The following is an 18,836-nucleotide window of genomic DNA, read 5'->3' as shown; positions in this document are numbered from 1 at the left end:
AACAAAGGGACATTCCTTTCCCTGGCGCGTGTTCGCAAAAAAGAGCAAATCAAAATAAGCTTGCAATGTGAATTCACTCAAAACATGAGTAAGCATCTAGGAGTAAGCCATGGTCACAATGAAGTTCAGAAACTGAATATAAATTACAGCATTTCAGCAGTAGCCATGGTCACAATTAACACAAAATAAGCTAGCATGGATTATGACATATTGTAGTACGTCAACTTCAATTTTGCTACTAGTACTCTGCTACCTGTACAAGTCTTTGGTCCAATCAGTGCTATACTGATAGCATTGTGAACCATGAAGAAAACAATCGACACCCGAATCCAAATCCCTAACAATCGAAATACACCCATTCCAGAAATCATTTTTTTCCATCGAAAAATACAACCATTCCAGAACATTTTTTTTAAATGTCGCAAATTGGTACCGCATTCTCACAAACACGAACAAGGTTTGCAAGATTTCATGATCAGGTTGCTGGTTTTCCTATCCGAGGGCAAACTTGGACGGTACAGCACGGGCAAAGAGCTGTCCATCCATAGGTCCCTCGTTCAGTCGTTCGTCAGTCCGTTGAAACCACTGAACTGAACATGTCGCCGTAGGTACAGATGTAATGGAACCAAAAACCCCAATCACACATCCACGAATCCACGGATCCTAAGCGTCTCTCTGCGAAGATTATGAGTGTTAGGGAGGCCGAGACATGACGCGCCTCTCTGCTGGGATCTTCGCGACAAAAGCTTCAAATTTTTGTAGTCTGACGACGGCGAATGTGGCAGACGAGCCCCCGGTCTCGCAGAGGATTCTGGAGAGATTGATGCTGGGACGCGTCTGCGGGCCGTATCCGAGGGGTAAAACTGGATGGTGCCGCACGGAGGAGAGCGGCGCATCCCCAGGTCCCTTGTTGGAAAAATAACCCAAAGCAAAGCGAGCAGAGAAAAAAAAGCGGGCAGAAGAAGAAGTGAGAACGGATGCTCAGCGAATACGAACCAAAGGTAAAGGGTAAACATCAGATCGCCATCAGAGACGACGACATCATCGTGCTCGTTGTCCAGATCAAGAACCCTAGAGGGAGAGAAGACGAGGACGGAGGGGAGAGCGAGGGGATCACCGGCGGGAGCTTGTGGTCGCCTCGCCTCTGGTTCTCGCGTCGTACCCTTCTCGTCCTCCAGGATCTGATCCAGAGGGTAGGAGGCGTGGATTTGTTCCGGGCCGTGGAGGGAGCGGAATGGCCAAACCTGGCCAGTTTCCTTTCCGGGCTGTATCTAACCGAACGGCTATTCCTGGTCCAACCTGGCTTCGAACCGGGCCATGCCGATCCGGGCGGATCAGGCCGTGATTCGGGCCATTCCGGGCCAAAACGAACGAGGCCTTAGTGTGATTGGTAATGGATGACTTCTCTGATTTGTAATCGATTCCAGCACCGGTGCCGAATGTGAACTTTGGAAGAATCTTGTGTTTGGTGATCAGTTGCGTCCATGTTTTCTTTTTTCTCCAGCAAGACGACTATAAATAAAGGGAGAATTATCTATTTGGCACTGAAACAAACCAGTGTTTTGTATTTGACACTCAAAATTTTGAACTTTCTTATCTGGCATTAAGTTAAAATTTCCTTTCGTAAATGGTACTGCCGTCCATTTTCATTGATCATCTGTTAGTGGACTGGTTTGACCGTGTCAGTTTTTTTTCTCTATGTCTGATGTACCCCTCTGTTAATACACAAAAGACTAAAATTTGGCCCGAAAGATCATGCGCCCTTCTTCCCCGGCTCTATTGTGCCACTGTGCGTGGCTGCCTTGGCTCCATGGCCGGAGCGCGAGCAGGCCACCTCGTGGGAGGCCACCCCGGCCTCTGCTCGACGAGCCGCGTACCCATGCTGGGGCCTGCGCGGCTGCGCCCTCGTGATACTCTGGTGTGGACATCTCCACAGGCGCCATGGCCGCAGCTTGAGGCCTACAGGGTAGGCAGAGCGAGCGCGCCGGAACTCCATCGCTGGAGCTGTGGCCGCAGCGGCGGACGACGAGCAGCTACAGCCAGCCTCACTGCCGTCCAGGTACCTCACCACCTCCCGAATCATGGGTTGCGTCACCGACGCTGGGTAAGAACTCCATGGACACCACCATCTTCTTCGATTTCGGCCAGCTCCTGTACAGCGCCGTCAATTCTTCTTCGATTCCGGCCGGCTCATGTGGAGCGTCGTTGATTCGCTCATCCTCCGTGTGTTGCCTGGACATAGCCGCCGCCTGCGCCAGCTCCGGTTGTCGGCAAGGCCGTCCTGGCCCCTACGCGCGAGACCGGTGGCGGCTCGGCAGCTTGCTCGCGCGCTTGCCCGGCAGCAGCGTGGTGCCCTGCTCGCGCGCGCTCGCCGGCCATGGCGCTGCTGTCTTCTCGTCCGATGGCGGAGTAGCAACGGCGCAGCAGCACGCAGGCGAGCAGCTTCTTCTTGGTCTTCTCTGCTCTCTCTCTCTCTCCGAGCTCACGCAAAGCGCCGCCGAGCAGCAGCAGAGCTTCGGCCAACCGCTGCCATTCTGATCCGCGAGCGCCGCCACAACCCCGGCCCAAGCTCGCCCCCTTGATCCGCCTCAACCTGGAGCTCCACCCCACCATGGTTGAGTGGGAGCTCCGCCCCGCCATGGCTGTGCAAGAGCTCCGGCGAGGCGCCTTCCCAACTGCAATTTCCACGGAGCTCACCTTCTCATCGGCGCCGCGAGGATATGCACACACCGAGAGGGCAGCAGCGGTGCCAAGACGCCTAGGGGAGGGACGGCCATGTGGGCACCGTCGTGGGGGTCGTCGTCAGGGAGCGGGCGGCGGACCCAGCGCCGGCGCATCGCGGACTACCTCGTAGATGACTAGACCGACGTGTCGGACAATGAGTCCTTCATCACAGCGCATAACGACGAGTACATCGCCGCCTCCACGTCCGCCGCGGACGGGGGAATGCTGCCGGCATTCCTCGCGGACCAGAGCGACCTCGTGGAGGTGATGCTGGAGCTGGACGAGGAGTCCATGGTGGTGCGTAGCGTCACGCCCACCACCGCGGCGCTGTACGGGACGCCCACAACGTCGCTGCCCGCGCATAGGGGCGGCGCCGCAGGCGACGCACACGTCAGACGGCCCACGGAGCCTGAGCCGGTGCTCGTCGACGTCGTGGCGGATCCACAGGAAGTTCGCGTGGCTACGGTCGCCTTCGCCGTCACTGCGCCGTCCCCCCCCCCCCCCCCGCCCGAGGCCGCGGCTGCCGCGGCATCCTCGGACCAGCAGGTGGTGCGGGAGGCGGCGCTGGCGGCCCGTGAGCGGCGCGTGTCTAGGCGCGCCTCCTGAACCGATCGCGGTCCAGGGCCCGACGCGTGCTCAAGGGCCTCCGGTTCATCAGCCGCACCACCACCGACGCCGACGGCGGTGCCGCGCTCTGGCGCCCCATGGAGGAGCGCTTCAACGCGCTCGCCACCGACGGCCTCCTCGCCCGCGACAACTTCGGCGACTGCATCGGTACGCACGTTCGTTCGTTCGTTCGTCCGAACTAGCCATGAACTGCTGCAAACAAGGGTAGGGTATTCATATCTTTTTTGTCAGTCACTTGACACCGTTACTGTCCTAAATGGACGACAGTACTATTTACGAAAGAAAATTTCAACTTAATGTCAGATAAGAAAGTTTAAATTTTCGAGTGCCAAATACGAAACACTGGTTTGTTTCAGTGCCAATAAATAAATTTGTGTCAATCTTGATGACAATAGAGTGGTCAATAAAGTTATCCCATATACAAGACAGAATCCTGTGTTTTTTTCCATAAAAAACCTGGAATTATCCCTGAAATGCTTGGTCATCACTTGAACACAAATTGTGCTATGATCTATAAAATTAATCAGCTTATAATTGGAAATGTGCTAGACTAGGCATCCGTGCCTAATGTGCAACACTAGTTAACACACACGCCCTCTCGTGCTCTTAATGAAACTTAGACCTTTTTTTTTTTTTTGCATACACACATCCACGTGTGTTGAAGTATATTGAAGAGATGTTGATACATGTGCATCTAACAAGACGTTAGATGGTTAGGTGCACATGTGCTCTATATTTCTGTCGTTTATTCGTTGAATGGCAGGCGATATGTTTTCTTGATGTAGTCTTAAAAACACTAGCGTCCTATTCGCTGGGCTTACCAGCCGTATTTTTTCAGCCAATAAATAATATTTTTCTCTCATAATAAATTAACCAACAGTACTTTTGGCTTGTTGATTTGTAAAAACAAAATAAATATTACGGACCCGAGTAATTAAGGTACAAATAATAAAATCAGAACAAACATTCGGTAATTTGGTCGGTAATTACGACCCGTGGTTTCTAAATCCAGGAGGAGGCTGCCCACCGGAGCCGCGGATTGACGAGGATTCCATTCACACCTGTCCAGAGCACCATCGCCACGTCGACATCAAAACCCACCGATCCCTACCCATCTGGCCATCTCCACCCCTTCACCTTGCCGAACCTTCCAGAAGCCCCGTCCAGAACCCTACCCATCCATGGCGGCCTCCCTCCTCTCCCGCGCCGCCACCGCCGTCGCGGCGCTGCGCGGCGTGGCTCGGCCGAACCACCTCCTCGCTCGGGCCTCCCTCCCCAAGGAAACCCTCCTTCGTCCCCTACTACTACTACTACTACTACTCCTCACCACCTCCACGCTCCTCGCGGTCGTAAACCCCGCCGCTTCGCCGCCGCCTCGATCCTCCCCAATCTGACGTGGTCCTCGGTTCTCGCGCGTGCAGGGTCGGGTCGGGTGGGCGGCGCGCACGGCGGAGGGCGCCGGTGGGTCCCGGTGCGGCCCGTCGCCGCTGCTGGGCGCGTTCGGGATCGCGGCGCGGTGCAACGCCACGTCGTCGTCGTCCGCGGTGTCGGAGGCCGCTGGCGTCCACTCGCTGCCCCGGACGGAGCCCGTGGTGTCGGCCGAGTGGCTGCACGCCAACCTCAAGGACCCCGACGTCAAGGTGCGCACTAGTTCTAGCTGGAGTGTGGCGTTCTGTGCTTGGCCTGTGAATCATTACTTGTACATCTTGTAGTAACTTGCAATTCGTCAAGTCAGTCATAGTATCGGTACCTCTTGATTGCTATTTTAGTAATCTTAGCTTAGCTGCCTGACAATCCATGAGAATTGTGTCAATAGATGATGCTGTCTGTGCTGTGAAACCAGCACTTAATTTGTGGATGAATGGATAAATTAATTTGTGGACGAATGGATAAATTGCTTATACTACAACTTAAACAAAGGGAAAACGAAATCTGAGGCTTGTTTGACACTATGGTATATACTAATACTAAGCAGGATTAGTTATATAACATATATCCATGAAGATTCTACTATAACAATGGGATTTATTTACCTGATACACTTTGTTCTGTCAAATGTGCCTTTCTTTTCATTAAGTATTTCTTAAGTTCATACTTCTGTTTAGGTACTTGATGCCTCTTGGTATATGCCTGCAGAACAAAGGAACCCATTACAAGAGTACCAGGTATTCATTCAGCTTGTTTGAGAATTTTAGAATAGATGTGTTACAACTTGCTAGTATGCCATTGAACTTGCATTTCTCTGATGATTTTGTACACATATCAAATCCCTCCGCACCCCTCTTCTCAAATTACACATCTCAACTTCAAATTAATCCATCAGTGTGTCATTCATTGATCACCACATGGCATCAGTAGGCTTACCTAACCACACTGACATTGATATACTAGCGACTGTACCTAACTTGTCCATTATGGGAATTGCTAGGCCCATGATTTTGAAACTGTATAATGCAGATATTTTCATGCTTCAATCTTGTTTCTAGGTGGCCCATATTCCTGGTGCCCTGTTCTTTGATGTGGATGGAATATCTGACAGAACATCTAGTGTAAGTTCAGCTCTGTTGCTTGTACATTCTATTATTAACGACTCAATATCATACAAACTCTTTATGTACTACATATATGTACTACATATTATTTTGGATTTTAACTGTTATTGTTGATTGCTTGATTCTCTCCTAGTACTATATTTATATTCCTTAGTCCTTGCTATAAATGATAAGTTCAGCTCTGTTGCTTGTACATTCTATTGTTAACGACTCAATATCATACAAACTCTTTATGTACTACATATTATTTTGGATTTTAACTATTGTTATTGTTGATTGCTTGATTCTATCCTAGTACTGTATTTATATTCCTTAGCCCTTGTTATAAATGATAAAAAAAAAATTATGTGTGGTGTGTGCTAAGCAGTTTACAAATTAGGTAGGCTAGACAACATCTGACAGTAAAAGTTGAAAGCATGTGCACATTAAAACATGGACATCACAGATCTGAACACACAGGTGGGTGTTAACTTATGTGTTGTGATCTGGCAACTGCATTTTGAGTTTCCCCATAATTAATCATTCAAAGTGTTACCTAGTTACTGCAGTTAGTTTGTGCACTACCACTTAAGTTCCTTTCCCCATTCTTGTTGTCTATTGTCTATATATTTACTTTCCTTGGCAACCCTAATGATATCAAGCTCTCTAGTGGCCCATATTCAATAGCTGTACTAGGCTTGGGCATTCGGTTAACCGAAACCGATCGGTTCAGTTTTTCGGTTTTTTAGAAATTTCGATTACCTATAAATCAAGAACCAATCGGTTACTTCGCAATACCAGAACCGAGCCAATTCGGTTTCGGTTAGTTCGGTTCGGTTTCGGTTACGACCGAACTAACCGAGCCAACAGATTACACACGAAAGACACAGGGAAGAAAAAGAAAAAAAACATGCTCGATGCCACCGGCCTGCCGCTCCTCGCTCCTAGAGGCCGCTGCAGTCGCTCGGAGCCGCACCTCCAACCTTGCCGCGCTGCCACCGCGCCTCTATGCCGCTGGCCAGCTGCAGCAACTCCCCTGCGTGGCTGTGCGCGGGGGCCTGGGACCTGGGAGCGCCGGAGCTGAGAGCGGAAGGGAGCTCCCTGCGACCTGCGTGGCTACGTGCGGTAACTAGGAAGGGTCGAAGGGAGGTGAGCTGAGAGCAGAAGTGTCTGGCGGCTGGGGAGGGGAGGGAACTGCGACTGGGATGGGCACAGGGATGTTTGGTCGATATATATACCTAGGGTTCGAGTTACTGGGCTTGCATAGATGGGCTGAAAGTCTGGCTGGGCTTGAACTCGGTTATTTCGGTTAACCGAGCCCAGGAACCGAACTAACCTAGTATATTTCAGTTACTTAGAACTGGGAACTGAATTAGGAACCGAAATATTTGGTTTCGGTTAGTTCGGTTTCGGTTCCGGTTCCGGTTATTTCGGTTTGGTTTTCGGTTCTCGGTTACTTTTGCCCAGGCTTAGCCTGTACCCTGTGGGTTGTGCTTGTAGAGTTGTAGTATACGAACTTGCTTGCTAATTCCTCTGAACACAGCCTGGGTTCAGCTTGTAACTTTAGGTAGATAAGATGTTGGATGGCATGTGAACCATTCTTTGTAATGATGGTATGAATTGCCATTTTTGTTCTAATAAAAAGTGAAAGAAATACAGAAGTCAGCCATTTTTTTTAACTTCCCAGTCCTTAGACTTACCACCTTATACTGTACAGACATTATCATTTGCTTTGTCAAGGTGATAGTTTAAGCTGCTAAACATGGCATGCTATATAGTACTTGCACTTTTTGTATTTCTTGTTTATACTAACAATATCATCAGATCTGTTTAGTTGCTTTTGGGGGGGTAAGCATCTGCTTTTGGATTTGAGATGTATTGTTTTTTTCCCCTGGTTCAGTTACCACACATGCTGCCATCTGAAAAGGCATTTTCTGCTGCTGTATCCGCTCTTGGCATCTACAACAAAGATGGGATAGTAGTTTATGATGGAAAGGGTCTATTCAGTGCTGCTCGTGTTTGGTGGTAAGCTTCTTTTGTTCACAAAAGTATATAAAAATTGCTAGGGTCGAGGACCAAATTAGTAGTGGTTGAAACAAGATGCAAATCTTATTTGGTCATTAATGAGTAATGACTACTAAGTACCTCTTGCCATGCAATTCGTTGTTCGTAGTTTTTGATATTTGATAGTTCTTCTATGCTTGTTACCTTGACAACAGGATGTTCCGTGTATTTGGACATGATAAAGTTTGGGTGCTAGATGGTGGTTTGCCCCAATGGCGTGCTTCTGGGTATGATGTTGAATCAAGTGCCTCCAGTGATGCCATCCTAAAGGCCAGTGCTGCTGTTGAAGCAATTGAGAAAGTTTACCAGGGTCAATTGGTAATTTGTTCTATTATTTACCCTTTTTGGCAATACGTCCATTTCAAGTCACAACTGCACAGCAAGAACCTTGCTACTGCTGTTGAGCTATTGGACTCTTAGTTAAGTGCGGATATTATTAGCAGATGCTCTAATTGGTGTTTAACCTCAATTTCAGCTATACATAACCTCAGTATGTTTCTCCAGGTTGGTCCAGCTACATTTGAAGCAAAGTTGCAGCCTCATCTTCTTTGGAGTCTTGATCAGGTCAGTTCTTTAGGGTCCCAAAAACTGCCTATTGTTGCCTTCGCAACTCACCGAACTTGTTCCACATATTTCATACTACCTTGGTCCCAAAAAGAATGACCTTATAGGTTTAGTGAAAGTCAAACTGTTGTAAGTCTGACCAAATTTATAAAATAAAATGTATCGATATTTATGATACCAAATTAGTACCATTCAATTTGTCATGCAATATAGTTTCATGGTATACTGATTTGGTGTCCTAAATGTTGATACTTCTCTATAAATTAATCAAACTTATTATAGTTTGACTTTACTAAACCTATAAGGTGATTCTTTTTTGGAAGGAGGTAGTAGCAACTAGCAACTAATAGACGATTTTTTCAGGTGAAAGAGAACATCAATACCCAGACACATCAACTTATAGATGCTCGATCAAAACCTAGGTATGTAACTCATATTCTAATTCTTAAGTCTATGAGTACATCTTGCATGCATGCAGTAGCAGAGTGTATACAGCCTCTGCCTGTATCCATATCGCAGGAATGAGAATATTGTTAGCATATATATTTGCTGAGAACTCAGTCTAGCTTTTGCATTTTGATACTTAACTACTTAAGTATCTTTTAAGCAGTACACCATAGTAACACTAATACAGTTATGCTATAGAATATAGATATGTTTTTGTAATTCAAGTGTATTTTGATGCACAAGTATATTTTAACCAGCACATAAACACATACTAACACTAATGCAGTAATGTTGTAGACATGCTTTGGTAATTCAAGTTTTGTACCTTTTCTACTTGTTTTATGCTCAACAGCCTGACATTTTTCATATTTACCTGATTTGAAACTTCTGTACAGATTTGATGGTGCAGTTCCTGAGCCGCGCAAGGGAATTAGAAGTGGTCATGTGCCTGGGAGCAAATGTGTTCCTTTTCCTCAGGTGGAAATTCTCCACTGCTCCATACTGTGATCAGTTCATTTTTGCATCTGGATGTTTTACCGTGTTTACACTTTACAATGGATGGTAATGGACACTTATCTGATAAATTTCATAGCCGGAGTTAATTTTCAGCATATGATACTTTGCACTTATTCCTCATTTTAACATCATATTTTTCTGCATCCGTCCTTTCATTTTAGTAAGGTGTAAATGTTGTTTTCTAGATTCATTAATTGTCAGCTCAAGTTGGTTGTATGCCAGTGTTATGTTATACTATGATTTGGTTGATTAGGTAGTTAGCATGTTGACATAGTCAGAGATCGTGTTGTTGGTTGATGCATTTGCATTGAAGGCTACTCTTCCTTATACTGATACTTCATCTACCATAATAGGACGGAGAATTGGATGTTCTTTCTGTGCTTGCACTTTCTTTGTACCTGGGCTATGCTCTGTCACTCTGGAACTTGGATGGGTGTTTCAGCTAGAAATTCATATATCATAATCCCTTTTCTCTCCATCCGAGTGTTGCCCAAGATGTTTTTGTATCTCTGGAAGTATTATTTATGTTATTGCTTATTTTTACATGACTTTCTTCAGGTGCTTGACAGTTCACAAAAGCTATTACCTCCAGATGAACTCCGTAAACGATTTGAGCAAGAAGGTAATATTTCATCCATATAGGTTGCAAGTACCTAATTCATGCTCGATGGTAGCATCCAGTAGCCTGGTCTTATCATATTTTATTGGGTGTTTCCTCCCAGTTGTGAAAATATTAAACTCCATATCCAGCATAGCTTCCGCGCCCTTAGAAGCCCTCTTGCTACTGTTGATGTACAGTTGTCCATTGCTATTGTGTTGCGTGCCTTTGCGTAATTGTGAGTTAGTGAAGTTTGCACAACATTTGTTGTATGCTGATTACTGGCAGTAGTGGATGGTGGTGTCCATTTTTATGGTACCTAACATAGAACTGCACTAGCCAAGTTTTAACATTAGCAGTATCTATAATTTTTCTAGTGTGATTCATTATCAGGAATCTCTCTTGATCAACCCCTTGTGACCTCTTGCGGCACTGGCGTGACAGCATGTGTATTAGCCTTGGTAAGATTACCTGGGACTTGCGCTTGGTATTTACTTTATAAAATAGCAGCGCTTCTGTAACCATTGCTCTCATTTTAGGGCCTTCATCGCCTTGGCAAAACTGACGTCGCGATATACGATGGATCATGGACCGAATGGGGTGCCCACTCCGACACTCCAGTTGTAACTGCTGTTTAGGCTCATGTGTTCTTCATAGAGGAATCAAGATTGTATTTTCCTTCTGTAATCCTATGGAGAAAGGCGATGTTAAAGTTGGAAAAACTGAAGAGGTTGATCGGAGAAATGCTATGTTAAGGTTGGAAACTGAAGAGGTCAGTTGGGTGTATGGCTGGTGTGAATCGAAGCCTTTTGGCCTTCACTGTAAATGCTGAAACAGAAGAATTGTTACATAAAATGAATTATAAGATAACTTCCCTTGGTCTCTTCTCTTGGTGGAATAATAATAATAATGAAGTTTAGAAAAAAAAAAAATAACTGCCGTCAATGTTGGTTTCTGGTATATGTGAGCTAACTATACTTAACATAATGTACATATCTACTTTACATTCAAAATCATCGGGGTGCAGAAGCACCGATCTTTGGTCATTTGAGCAGGGTAGATGTCTCTGTCGTGCTTGACCGAGTGGTGCCGGTGCCCGTGCTGCTGCTGCTGCCGCCGCCTGTCGTAACGGAAGATGTGTAGTATAAAGCATCAGGCGGTGGCATGTAGGTTGCCACCGGCATCCTCGCCGGCAGGCTTGGCAGCGGTGCCTCCAGCCGCAGCACGTTGACGGCCTGCCTGATGGACGGCCTCAAGCTCCGGTCAGGGTGCGCGCACCAGAGCCCGACCACCATCACCGTCTCCATCTGCCGGGCGTCGAACTCACCCTTCAGCCGCGTGTCGGCGGCGTCGAGGATGGCTCCTCTGCCGTACCATTCCCAAAGCCACTGCACGATGTGGATCACGTCTTCTTCGCCGTGGCGACGCACCAGGGGCCGCTGGCCGCAGGCGATCTCTAGAAGGACGACGCCAAAACTGTAGACGTCCGACTCGGCGTTGGCCCTGCCGGTGATCATGCACTCCGGGTCCATGTACCCCATTGTGCCGGCGAGCACCGTGGTGTGCGAGCCCCGGCCGTGGTCGACCAGCCTCGCCAGCCCGAAGTCGCCGAGCTTGGCGTGGAAGCAGGCGTCCAGCATCACGTTGCTGGGCTTGATGTCCCTGTGCACCACGCACTGCTCCCACTCCTCGTGCAGGTACAGCAGGGCCGACCCGAGCCCCAGCACGATCTCGTGCCGGACTGGCCATGGAAGCAGAGCGTCGTCGCTGGCTCTGTACAGGTGTGTGTCGAGGCTGCCGTTGGGCATCAGCTCGTAGACGAGGAGCAGCTCGGCGCCGCCGTGGCACCAGCCGATGAGCTGCACCAGGTTGCGGTGCCTCAGCCGGCTGATGATCCTCACCTCCGAGGCGTACTCCTTCCTCCCCTGCTTCGAGCCCTTCGATACCCTCTTGACGGCGACGTGAAGGTCCATGTCCTTGAGGAATCCTCTATACACGGACCCAAACCCACCTTCTCCAAGCTTCTGCTTGTCCGAGAAGTTGTCGGTGGCAGTGGCGAGCTCGCCGTAGCGAAACCGCTTTGGCCCGGTCCCTTTCTCGAACTCGTCCTCCATCTCCAGCTCGTCGCCACCCTCTTCCAGCTCCCGCTCCATCGTCTGCCGGGCGCGCTTTCGCCGTCGGCGCAGGAGGAACCAGACTGACAAGCATAGAACTATCAAGAAAGAGGCAGCACCGGCGGCAGACAAACAGACCACTAAACCCTTGGAGACCGACGGAGAATCCGTCGGCGGCGGTGGCGCCGTCCGGCGCGGCGGCATGGTGATGTCGAAGGCGCCGATACTGTACCTGACGTAGCAGCTGTACCCCTTGAGCGCGCCGCCGGTGTTGTTCGGGAACCTCCCCGGCAGCCGACGGATATTCGTGTCGAGGCACCAGCTGCATTCGCTGACCGTCAGGTCCCGCGTGCACTGCGCGAGCCCGTACACCGAGTCCGACGAGCCGGCGAGCGGCGCGCTCTCGTTCGCGACGAACAGCAGCGAGCCGGGGGCCCTCCTGAAGAGCCGGTTCATCAGGCTGGAGCGCGCGTCCTCGAGCCTTGCCTGGTCGACGGTGCTGGACCAGATGACGTAGAACGCCTCGTCGCGGCTGGCCACGGAGAAGAAGTCGGTGTCCGAGTAGCGGAGCACGCACGCGTCGTACGCCGCGCTCACGTTCCGGCTGCCCGGGCACAGCGCGGTGATCCCGGCGGGCGCGCCGGCGAGGCACTCCAGGCACTGCGTCGCGTTGCGGTCGGCGTAGCACATGATGAGGCCGAACACCTGGTCGGCCCCTGTCCCGGCGGTGCCGTTGTAGAACCACCCGTTGTCGCCGGCCGCCGTGGGGAGCGCAGCCAGGAGCTGGTCCAGGTTCTTCTTGTACTGGCTGCCGTCGGTGTAGTTGCCGCTTGTCGAGCAGGAAGGCGCAAACGGCAGCACCGTCTTGGCGCCCTGCCCAGCTGCCGCGACGAATACCAAGGCCAAGGCGGCGAGGAGGAGAAGGCGGGGGGCCATAGCCGCTATCCGGCCGGCAGCTCTCAGCCGCCCTGTGCAGTGACTGGGACGCCGTCGCTTGATGGTCTTGGCCACCCTCTGTTGGTCCTCCTCCGAGCTGTGTTGCTCTCTTTCTGAACCGTCAGGCGTCAGGCGTCAGCCGCCGCTGATGAGGAATCGTAGTGGATCATGTAGGTTTTTGAGCTGTTCAATTCCTGCACGATGCAGGGAGGGACCCGGCGTCATGTGTCGGCGTGCAGATGCGGAAACCAAATTGTCATAATAAAGCAGCTAGGAGAAGTTGCGAGTGTCAACAAGGAGGACCGTTTCGTAGCAGTCCGTTGTGTGACAAATGCCATGCCAGCTTCTTGTAGATTTCAGTGGTGTTTTTCTTTTGGTTCAGAAGAAAAGCTTTCCCTTCTGCGTCAGGAAGTTCAGGAGGATAGAATTCATTTGCAAGTTTCGCAAGAGTGGTAAAAAAAGTTTTGTAGTAGGTTAGTACTGTAGTACTGAGCTGCTTTGAATATTTCGCAGTTGCCGGCCTGCTTTTAGCAAGCTTGGATCAAGTCTGTTATCAAATCTGCTCCTGTCACTGTCGCTTCTTTAATCCGATTGTCACCCGGAAAAAACAGGGAGGCCATGCAGAACTACAAATGGTGACAGTGTTGGTTCCTGTCAAAGTTCAGGCACATGCAAGATGGGTCTGCGTGCTCAACCAACGGAAGAGCTCGTAATTCAGTCAAGGAGAGAATAGTGTTCAAACTCAGCTATGTACGATACAAGAAAAGAACGGTTCCCGGTCATCTTGACGTCTGTGTGCTGTCGTTGTTAAGTCAGGTAGCCGTTGGGACGCCGTGGTGTCGTCGGTTTTTTTTGGTCTCTGAACAATGGATACCAGTCTCTGACTCGGTCGCCAGTAGAAGAGTTAACTGAACTTGAAGCTTCGACATTTAGTTTTTTTATTACTTCTTTACATTTATTATCACCGCAATCTAAGCTCCACGTGGGCAGATTACATCTACAGCTCGACGAGGCTACGTTATTACACATATACTACACATCTAAGGTTTAGGGTTTGTTTGGCACAAGTCTAGCTTCGAGATTTATGTTGGATCTATAGTTTATAAACTAAATTAAGGTGGTTCAAATATTTTTATTTAATCTAAAGTATAAACAAAATGAGTTATGTAAATGCATTGAACATGTTTGTATTACAGATCTAGGATTTTCTAGAAGTACAGGTGGCAAACTCTAAAAAAATATATGGATTTCTTAGAGCTAGAGCTTTATCAAACACAACCTTATATATAAGGACTCAATTGGCGAGCCTAGGCGCCCAGATGGCAAGACGTTGCCGCGCGATGCACCCAACGGTGCGCATGATCAGTGGCAGAGCCAGGATTCCAAACTTGGGTATTCCTACTTCCACGTCAATAAAAAAAATCAGTTGTTTTTAACTGCAATGAATGAAAATACTACAAAATATGAGCCAATTTGAGAGGCTGTTTTTTTATTGTTTTGGGCTTCAATGAGTGAAAATACTACAAAATATGGCATTATACATATACATATACAAGTATATACACATATATACATAGAAGTGTGCTAAAATAGTTGGGTATTCCTGGGAATACGGGGAATACCCTCTGTATCCGCCCATGCGCATGATCGACGGTGGAACACCTTGATTGCAAAAATTTCTTCTGCCTCTGAATCCTCTCTGTGTCCATTTCACCGTTGTTAAACTCACATCAGTTGCACATAATAGCGTCTATTTAAGTTGTGTCAATCTCCTGTCAATCTTTTATTGCATTAGCTATTATAGGTTTTCAAATTTATTTGCCTTAAGATTGAATCAAACACAACTAAATTAAACAAAAATAGATAACTCATCATCATTTGTACGAACAGCACGGAATAAACTGTACACCTCGTTGCAACATACATACGATCATATTTGCTAAATTTGCTAGTTACTATCTAAAAAAACATGTTTGAAATTGAAGGTTAGACACCAAGTTTCGCGTGAAGGTTAGGCACACTCCGGAATGCGCTCGCGTTTTCTCTCCCTCTCGCGCACTCGTTCTGTGCGCCCAGAAGTCGCCGCTGCCAGTCGAGATGACTCGCCGTGGCAAGCAACGGGTGCCGGCATAGATGGATGAACGAGTTCTCCTTGACACGCTGGTTCTCTGAGCTGTTTTGAGCTGAAATACACGATGGTCTCTACTCTATCAAATTGTGTTAAAACAGGTATATTCCACATCATGCATGTGTTGCTGATTTTTCCAAAATGTTTGTAGATGAACTCATCATCGAGTGAAGAAGAGGAAGAAGCATTTGAGGTTGCACGGAATCAATTGGATGTCATGCAAGAATAGAATATGGTGCTGTTACAAGCATGTTTGGTATGTACTATGAAGCCACTTTCTTGAACAAATACAAGACGAGAGAAGAATTTGTGCTGATTAATTTCATTTCATTGATTAACGACCAAGCATTTTAGGGATAAAGAATGCATTCCAGTGTTTTTTTAGGAAACAGGATTGTGTATGATTACCACAAATTCATAGTCGTCTTGATGGAGAAAAAAAGAAAACATATCCGAAAATCATCAGACACAAAATTCTTCCATAGTACTCTGCAACGGTGCTGGAATCGATAGCAAATCGGAGAAGCCATCCACCATTTACCAATCACGCTAAGATTTATTGCGACCGGCCTTCTCCTCAATACCAGACTGCGAAAACCTCTTCCTCAGGACCTCAAGGACTTCTTCCATCTTTACATCCTTGACTCTGAGCAGCACCATAGCATGGTACAGCAGATCAGCCATCTCCGAAGCTGCACGAGATTGGCCCTCGTTCTCAAGCAGCGTTTGAATTAGTTCGCCAGTTTCTTCACTGAATTATATGCAAAAATAGCAGCATTGACATTAAGAGAGAAATACATTGCCATTCTCATTAAGAGAAAGTAGGGAGAAGGAGAACAAAACATGGCAATACCAAAAGAAAAAGGTATGAAATGTGCCTGAGTCAGGTAAACGTACTCTCACACATTTAGTGATGCCAAGTCATAAACTCACTACAAAACCATCAATAAACAAATCCTGACACAGACAAATGAATTTTTATCTTTTCTGGTCTCCTGTACCGATCAAATCTTGTTGCACCAAATTAACCCATCAGTTCTCCAGTGAAATGCAGTACTATGAAAGCATAAATAAACATATATAACTGAGGCATTAAGCTAATTCAACATGGATCTATCTATTTTAAAATGCAGAACTTGGTGAACTAGACTCAGAAAAAGAGAGAAAAGACTCAATGCTTTAATACCAGTTCTCTTTCCCATTAAAATTAACAGTTTTCTAATAATACAGTACCGTGATGGCTCAGAAAAAGCATAACATCACATACCGTATTTTCGAGCAAAGTAGCTGGTTATCAAGCAATAGTTTTTTGGTCCATGATGGCTTGCCACCTCCTTCAGTAACTTTCTCCTCCTTTCGTCTACTAATTGTATCTTCAAGTGAGTACAGGGTTGTCACAACCTGCATGCCTTCATTGGGCTGTGAACGGAAATCACATATTAATTTAAATCATGAGTCAAAGTCTATTGCAGGAAAGGGTAACTTGAGAATGAGTACCTTCGAACTTTGTAGAGCATCATAAACTGAAGTATAGTAACAGGTTTCTGCTCCTGTATGGCAGGTAGGTCCATCTGGCTTTCCAAGGTATATTATCTAAGTTGTATGAAAAACAAAACATCTACGCAGTTAGTACCCTCTAAAGCTGAAGTGAAAGTATTTATTCACAACAGAGAACATGCTTACAGAATCACGGTCACAGTCAAGGAAAATGTCATGAACATTAATGAAGTTCATGGATGTCTCCCCTCTTGTCCACAGGGAAGACCTTGAGCGGCTAAAGAATGTAGCTTTCCTGGTTGATATAGTTTTTGCAAGGGCTTCTTTGTTAGCAAAACCCTGCATAAGAATGGCGCCAGTATCCACATTCTGTGCAATAGCAACAGCCAACCCTTTGCTATCCCACTTCACGCTGTCTAGTAACGTGTCAACCTGATTTTTTATCCAGCACGATAATGAACTTATGTTAGGCTTTATTGCTTTAATGATAGTTTAAACTCAATATTAGGGGAACAATAAAAAAACAGACATTCTTCTTCCATTTAAAACTGATACAAAATTGTAGCAGAGCTACTGCAAAGTCTCAAATGGCTGTAGTTCATACTACTATCAGAGTCTACACTGGAAAGATATTGATATTCAAGCGGTTAGAAGAATATATCTGCATGTACAAGGAAATACGTAAATGAATTCTAAATCCTCCGAATAAACATATAGTATATTAGTATATCAGTCCTGATATATATAGGACGACTAGGACCAACCAACACCCTGGTCAACAACTAATCCCGACTAGTCTTCTGGTTGGTCCCATGGAGACTAGGATTGGCTAGACGACTAGATAACATCGATGGTGCATCAAGAACGTTGGCTGCAAGCAATGCACTAGCACCATAATTTTGTGGTATTCCATCCTATTACAGCATAAACAGAGCAATCTATCCAAGGCAACAGGAAATGTCTTTGCTGCAACTCTCCTTGAGCGGAACAAATAAAACCTTGCACAACACTAGTGGTGGATCCTCATCCAGGGCCTGTAGCCATCATGTGGAAGTGTAGCGATCCTCACCCTCAACAGCGCACTTAAAGGGTAGGAACCGATTGCATCCCCAGTGGCTTACAGCCCGCTCCAATCCCCCCAACTATTTTGGTCCCGAGGTAATAAGAGAAGCAGATTTCGCGAGAAGAAAAGAAAAAGAGAAAACTCCAAACCTTGGTGTCGACGGCTACAGCTCCTGGCGCAGACTGCGCGGAGCCCGCCGCCACGGAGACTGCCGGGTACGGCTCCCTGCGCCTCCTCCATCCAGGGGCCGAAGCAGCGACGGAGCGAACACTGGGGCGGGATGTCCCCCTCGAGAAGATTCCCGCGCGGCACGCTGAGGAGGAGGAGGAGGACGCGGGCGAATGAGTTGGTGCGGCCGCCGGAGCCGCCGCCATCGGAACCCCGAGTGTGCGGTGTGTGTGAGTTCTTCTTCAGAACAATTGAAGCATGGAATTCAGAATAAAACACGAGTACGACAAACTGCTTGCTTGCTAGCTAGTTGCTAGTACGTACAAAGCCTGTGCAGCTGTACTTGTGCCGTAGTTCGCCCTGCGCCTGCAGTGTGCTGTGGCTGCAGCAGCACAGACAGGAGGTCAGGAGCGGGTGCGGCTGGGCCGGCTCCGGCTGGCGGCGCCGTCCGCACGACCGCACGCCCCTGCAACCCCTCTTCGATCTGGCGTCGCGCTTCCCCTCTCCCCTCTCCCCGATGCGCCTGCACCGCCGCTCGATTTGGCCGGAGGCCGGCGCTAGGGTCCGATTCGGCTAGCGGTAGCTGTGCGCGAGAGGAGAGCGGGGCAGCAGCCAGCAGGTGCAGGTTTGCTCTGCGCTGGCCGCTGGGGCGACGAGAATTGGTAGCCCGGCCACATGGATTGGGCCTTCAAATTTGGATGGGCCTAAGCTTTCTGTCTATCTATTGGTATTCGACATCTATCTATCTATCGGTACTCGTTATCGCAACGGCACGTCGGACTCGAGTACTCGTTGTCGCCGCCGTGGAGACACGGCTGGTTTATTCGACATGTATCTATCTATTGGTATGATTAGGTAT

The 18,836-nt window shown here is 47.9% G+C and overlaps 3 protein-coding genes across 5 annotated transcripts; 1 reads left to right on the top strand and 2 right to left on the bottom strand.

The window, feature by feature from the left end:
* The first annotated feature begins 4,410 nt into the window (after positions 1-4,410).
* On the top strand, positions 4,411-10,954 carry LOC136504349 (thiosulfate/3-mercaptopyruvate sulfurtransferase 2-like). 2 transcript variants are annotated; one of them, XM_066499246.1, is made up of 12 exons: positions 4,424-4,697; positions 4,773-4,991; positions 5,457-5,516; positions 5,838-5,900; positions 7,783-7,907; positions 8,102-8,264; positions 8,451-8,510; positions 8,874-8,932; positions 9,353-9,434; positions 10,032-10,095; positions 10,465-10,532; positions 10,611-10,954. In XM_066499246.1, the coding sequence occupies exons 1-12, from the start codon at positions 4,533-4,535 to the stop codon at positions 10,707-10,709; spliced, it is 1,227 nt and encodes a 408-aa protein (XP_066355343.1). In that variant the 5' UTR covers positions 4,424-4,532; the 3' UTR covers positions 10,710-10,954. The 2 variants fall into 2 exon arrangements, with proteins under 2 accessions (XP_066355344.1, XP_066355343.1); XM_066499247.1 differs by lacking the exons at positions 10,032-10,095; positions 10,465-10,532; positions 10,611-10,954 and adding an exon at positions 9,827-10,025 and having other exon boundaries at positions 4,411-4,697.
* A 160-nt stretch (positions 10,955-11,114) lies between these two features.
* Positions 11,115-13,223, bottom strand: LOC136505723 (L-type lectin-domain containing receptor kinase IX.1-like). The gene has a single exon (XM_066500865.1). The coding sequence runs from the start codon at positions 13,119-13,121 to the stop codon at positions 11,115-11,117; it is 2,007 nt and encodes a 668-aa protein (XP_066356962.1). The 5' UTR covers positions 13,122-13,223.
* Positions 13,224-15,546: 2,323 nt separating this feature from the next.
* On the bottom strand, positions 15,547-18,631 carry LOC136505725 (histidine biosynthesis bifunctional protein hisIE, chloroplastic-like). Of its 2 annotated transcripts, none has more exons than XM_066500866.1 (6): positions 18,302-18,631; positions 17,959-18,217; positions 16,933-17,178; positions 16,747-16,842; positions 16,517-16,668; positions 15,547-16,000 (listed from the first exon to the last, which is right to left on the bottom strand). In XM_066500866.1, the coding sequence occupies exons 2-6, from the start codon at positions 18,181-18,183 to the stop codon at positions 15,799-15,801; spliced, it is 921 nt and encodes a 306-aa protein (XP_066356963.1). In that variant the 5' UTR covers positions 18,184-18,217; positions 18,302-18,631; the 3' UTR covers positions 15,547-15,798. The 2 variants fall into 2 exon arrangements, with proteins under 2 accessions (XP_066356963.1, XP_066356964.1); XM_066500867.1 differs by having other exon boundaries at positions 17,959-18,214.
* Between the last annotated feature and the right edge of the window lie 205 nt (positions 18,632-18,836).

Source organism: Miscanthus floridulus, chromosome 14 (genome assembly GCF_019320115.1).
Source record: "Miscanthus floridulus cultivar M001 chromosome 14, ASM1932011v1, whole genome shotgun sequence".
Taxonomy (NCBI): domain Eukaryota; kingdom Viridiplantae; phylum Streptophyta; class Magnoliopsida; order Poales; family Poaceae; genus Miscanthus; species Miscanthus floridulus.
This window is presented reverse-complemented; position numbering and strand designations above follow the sequence as displayed.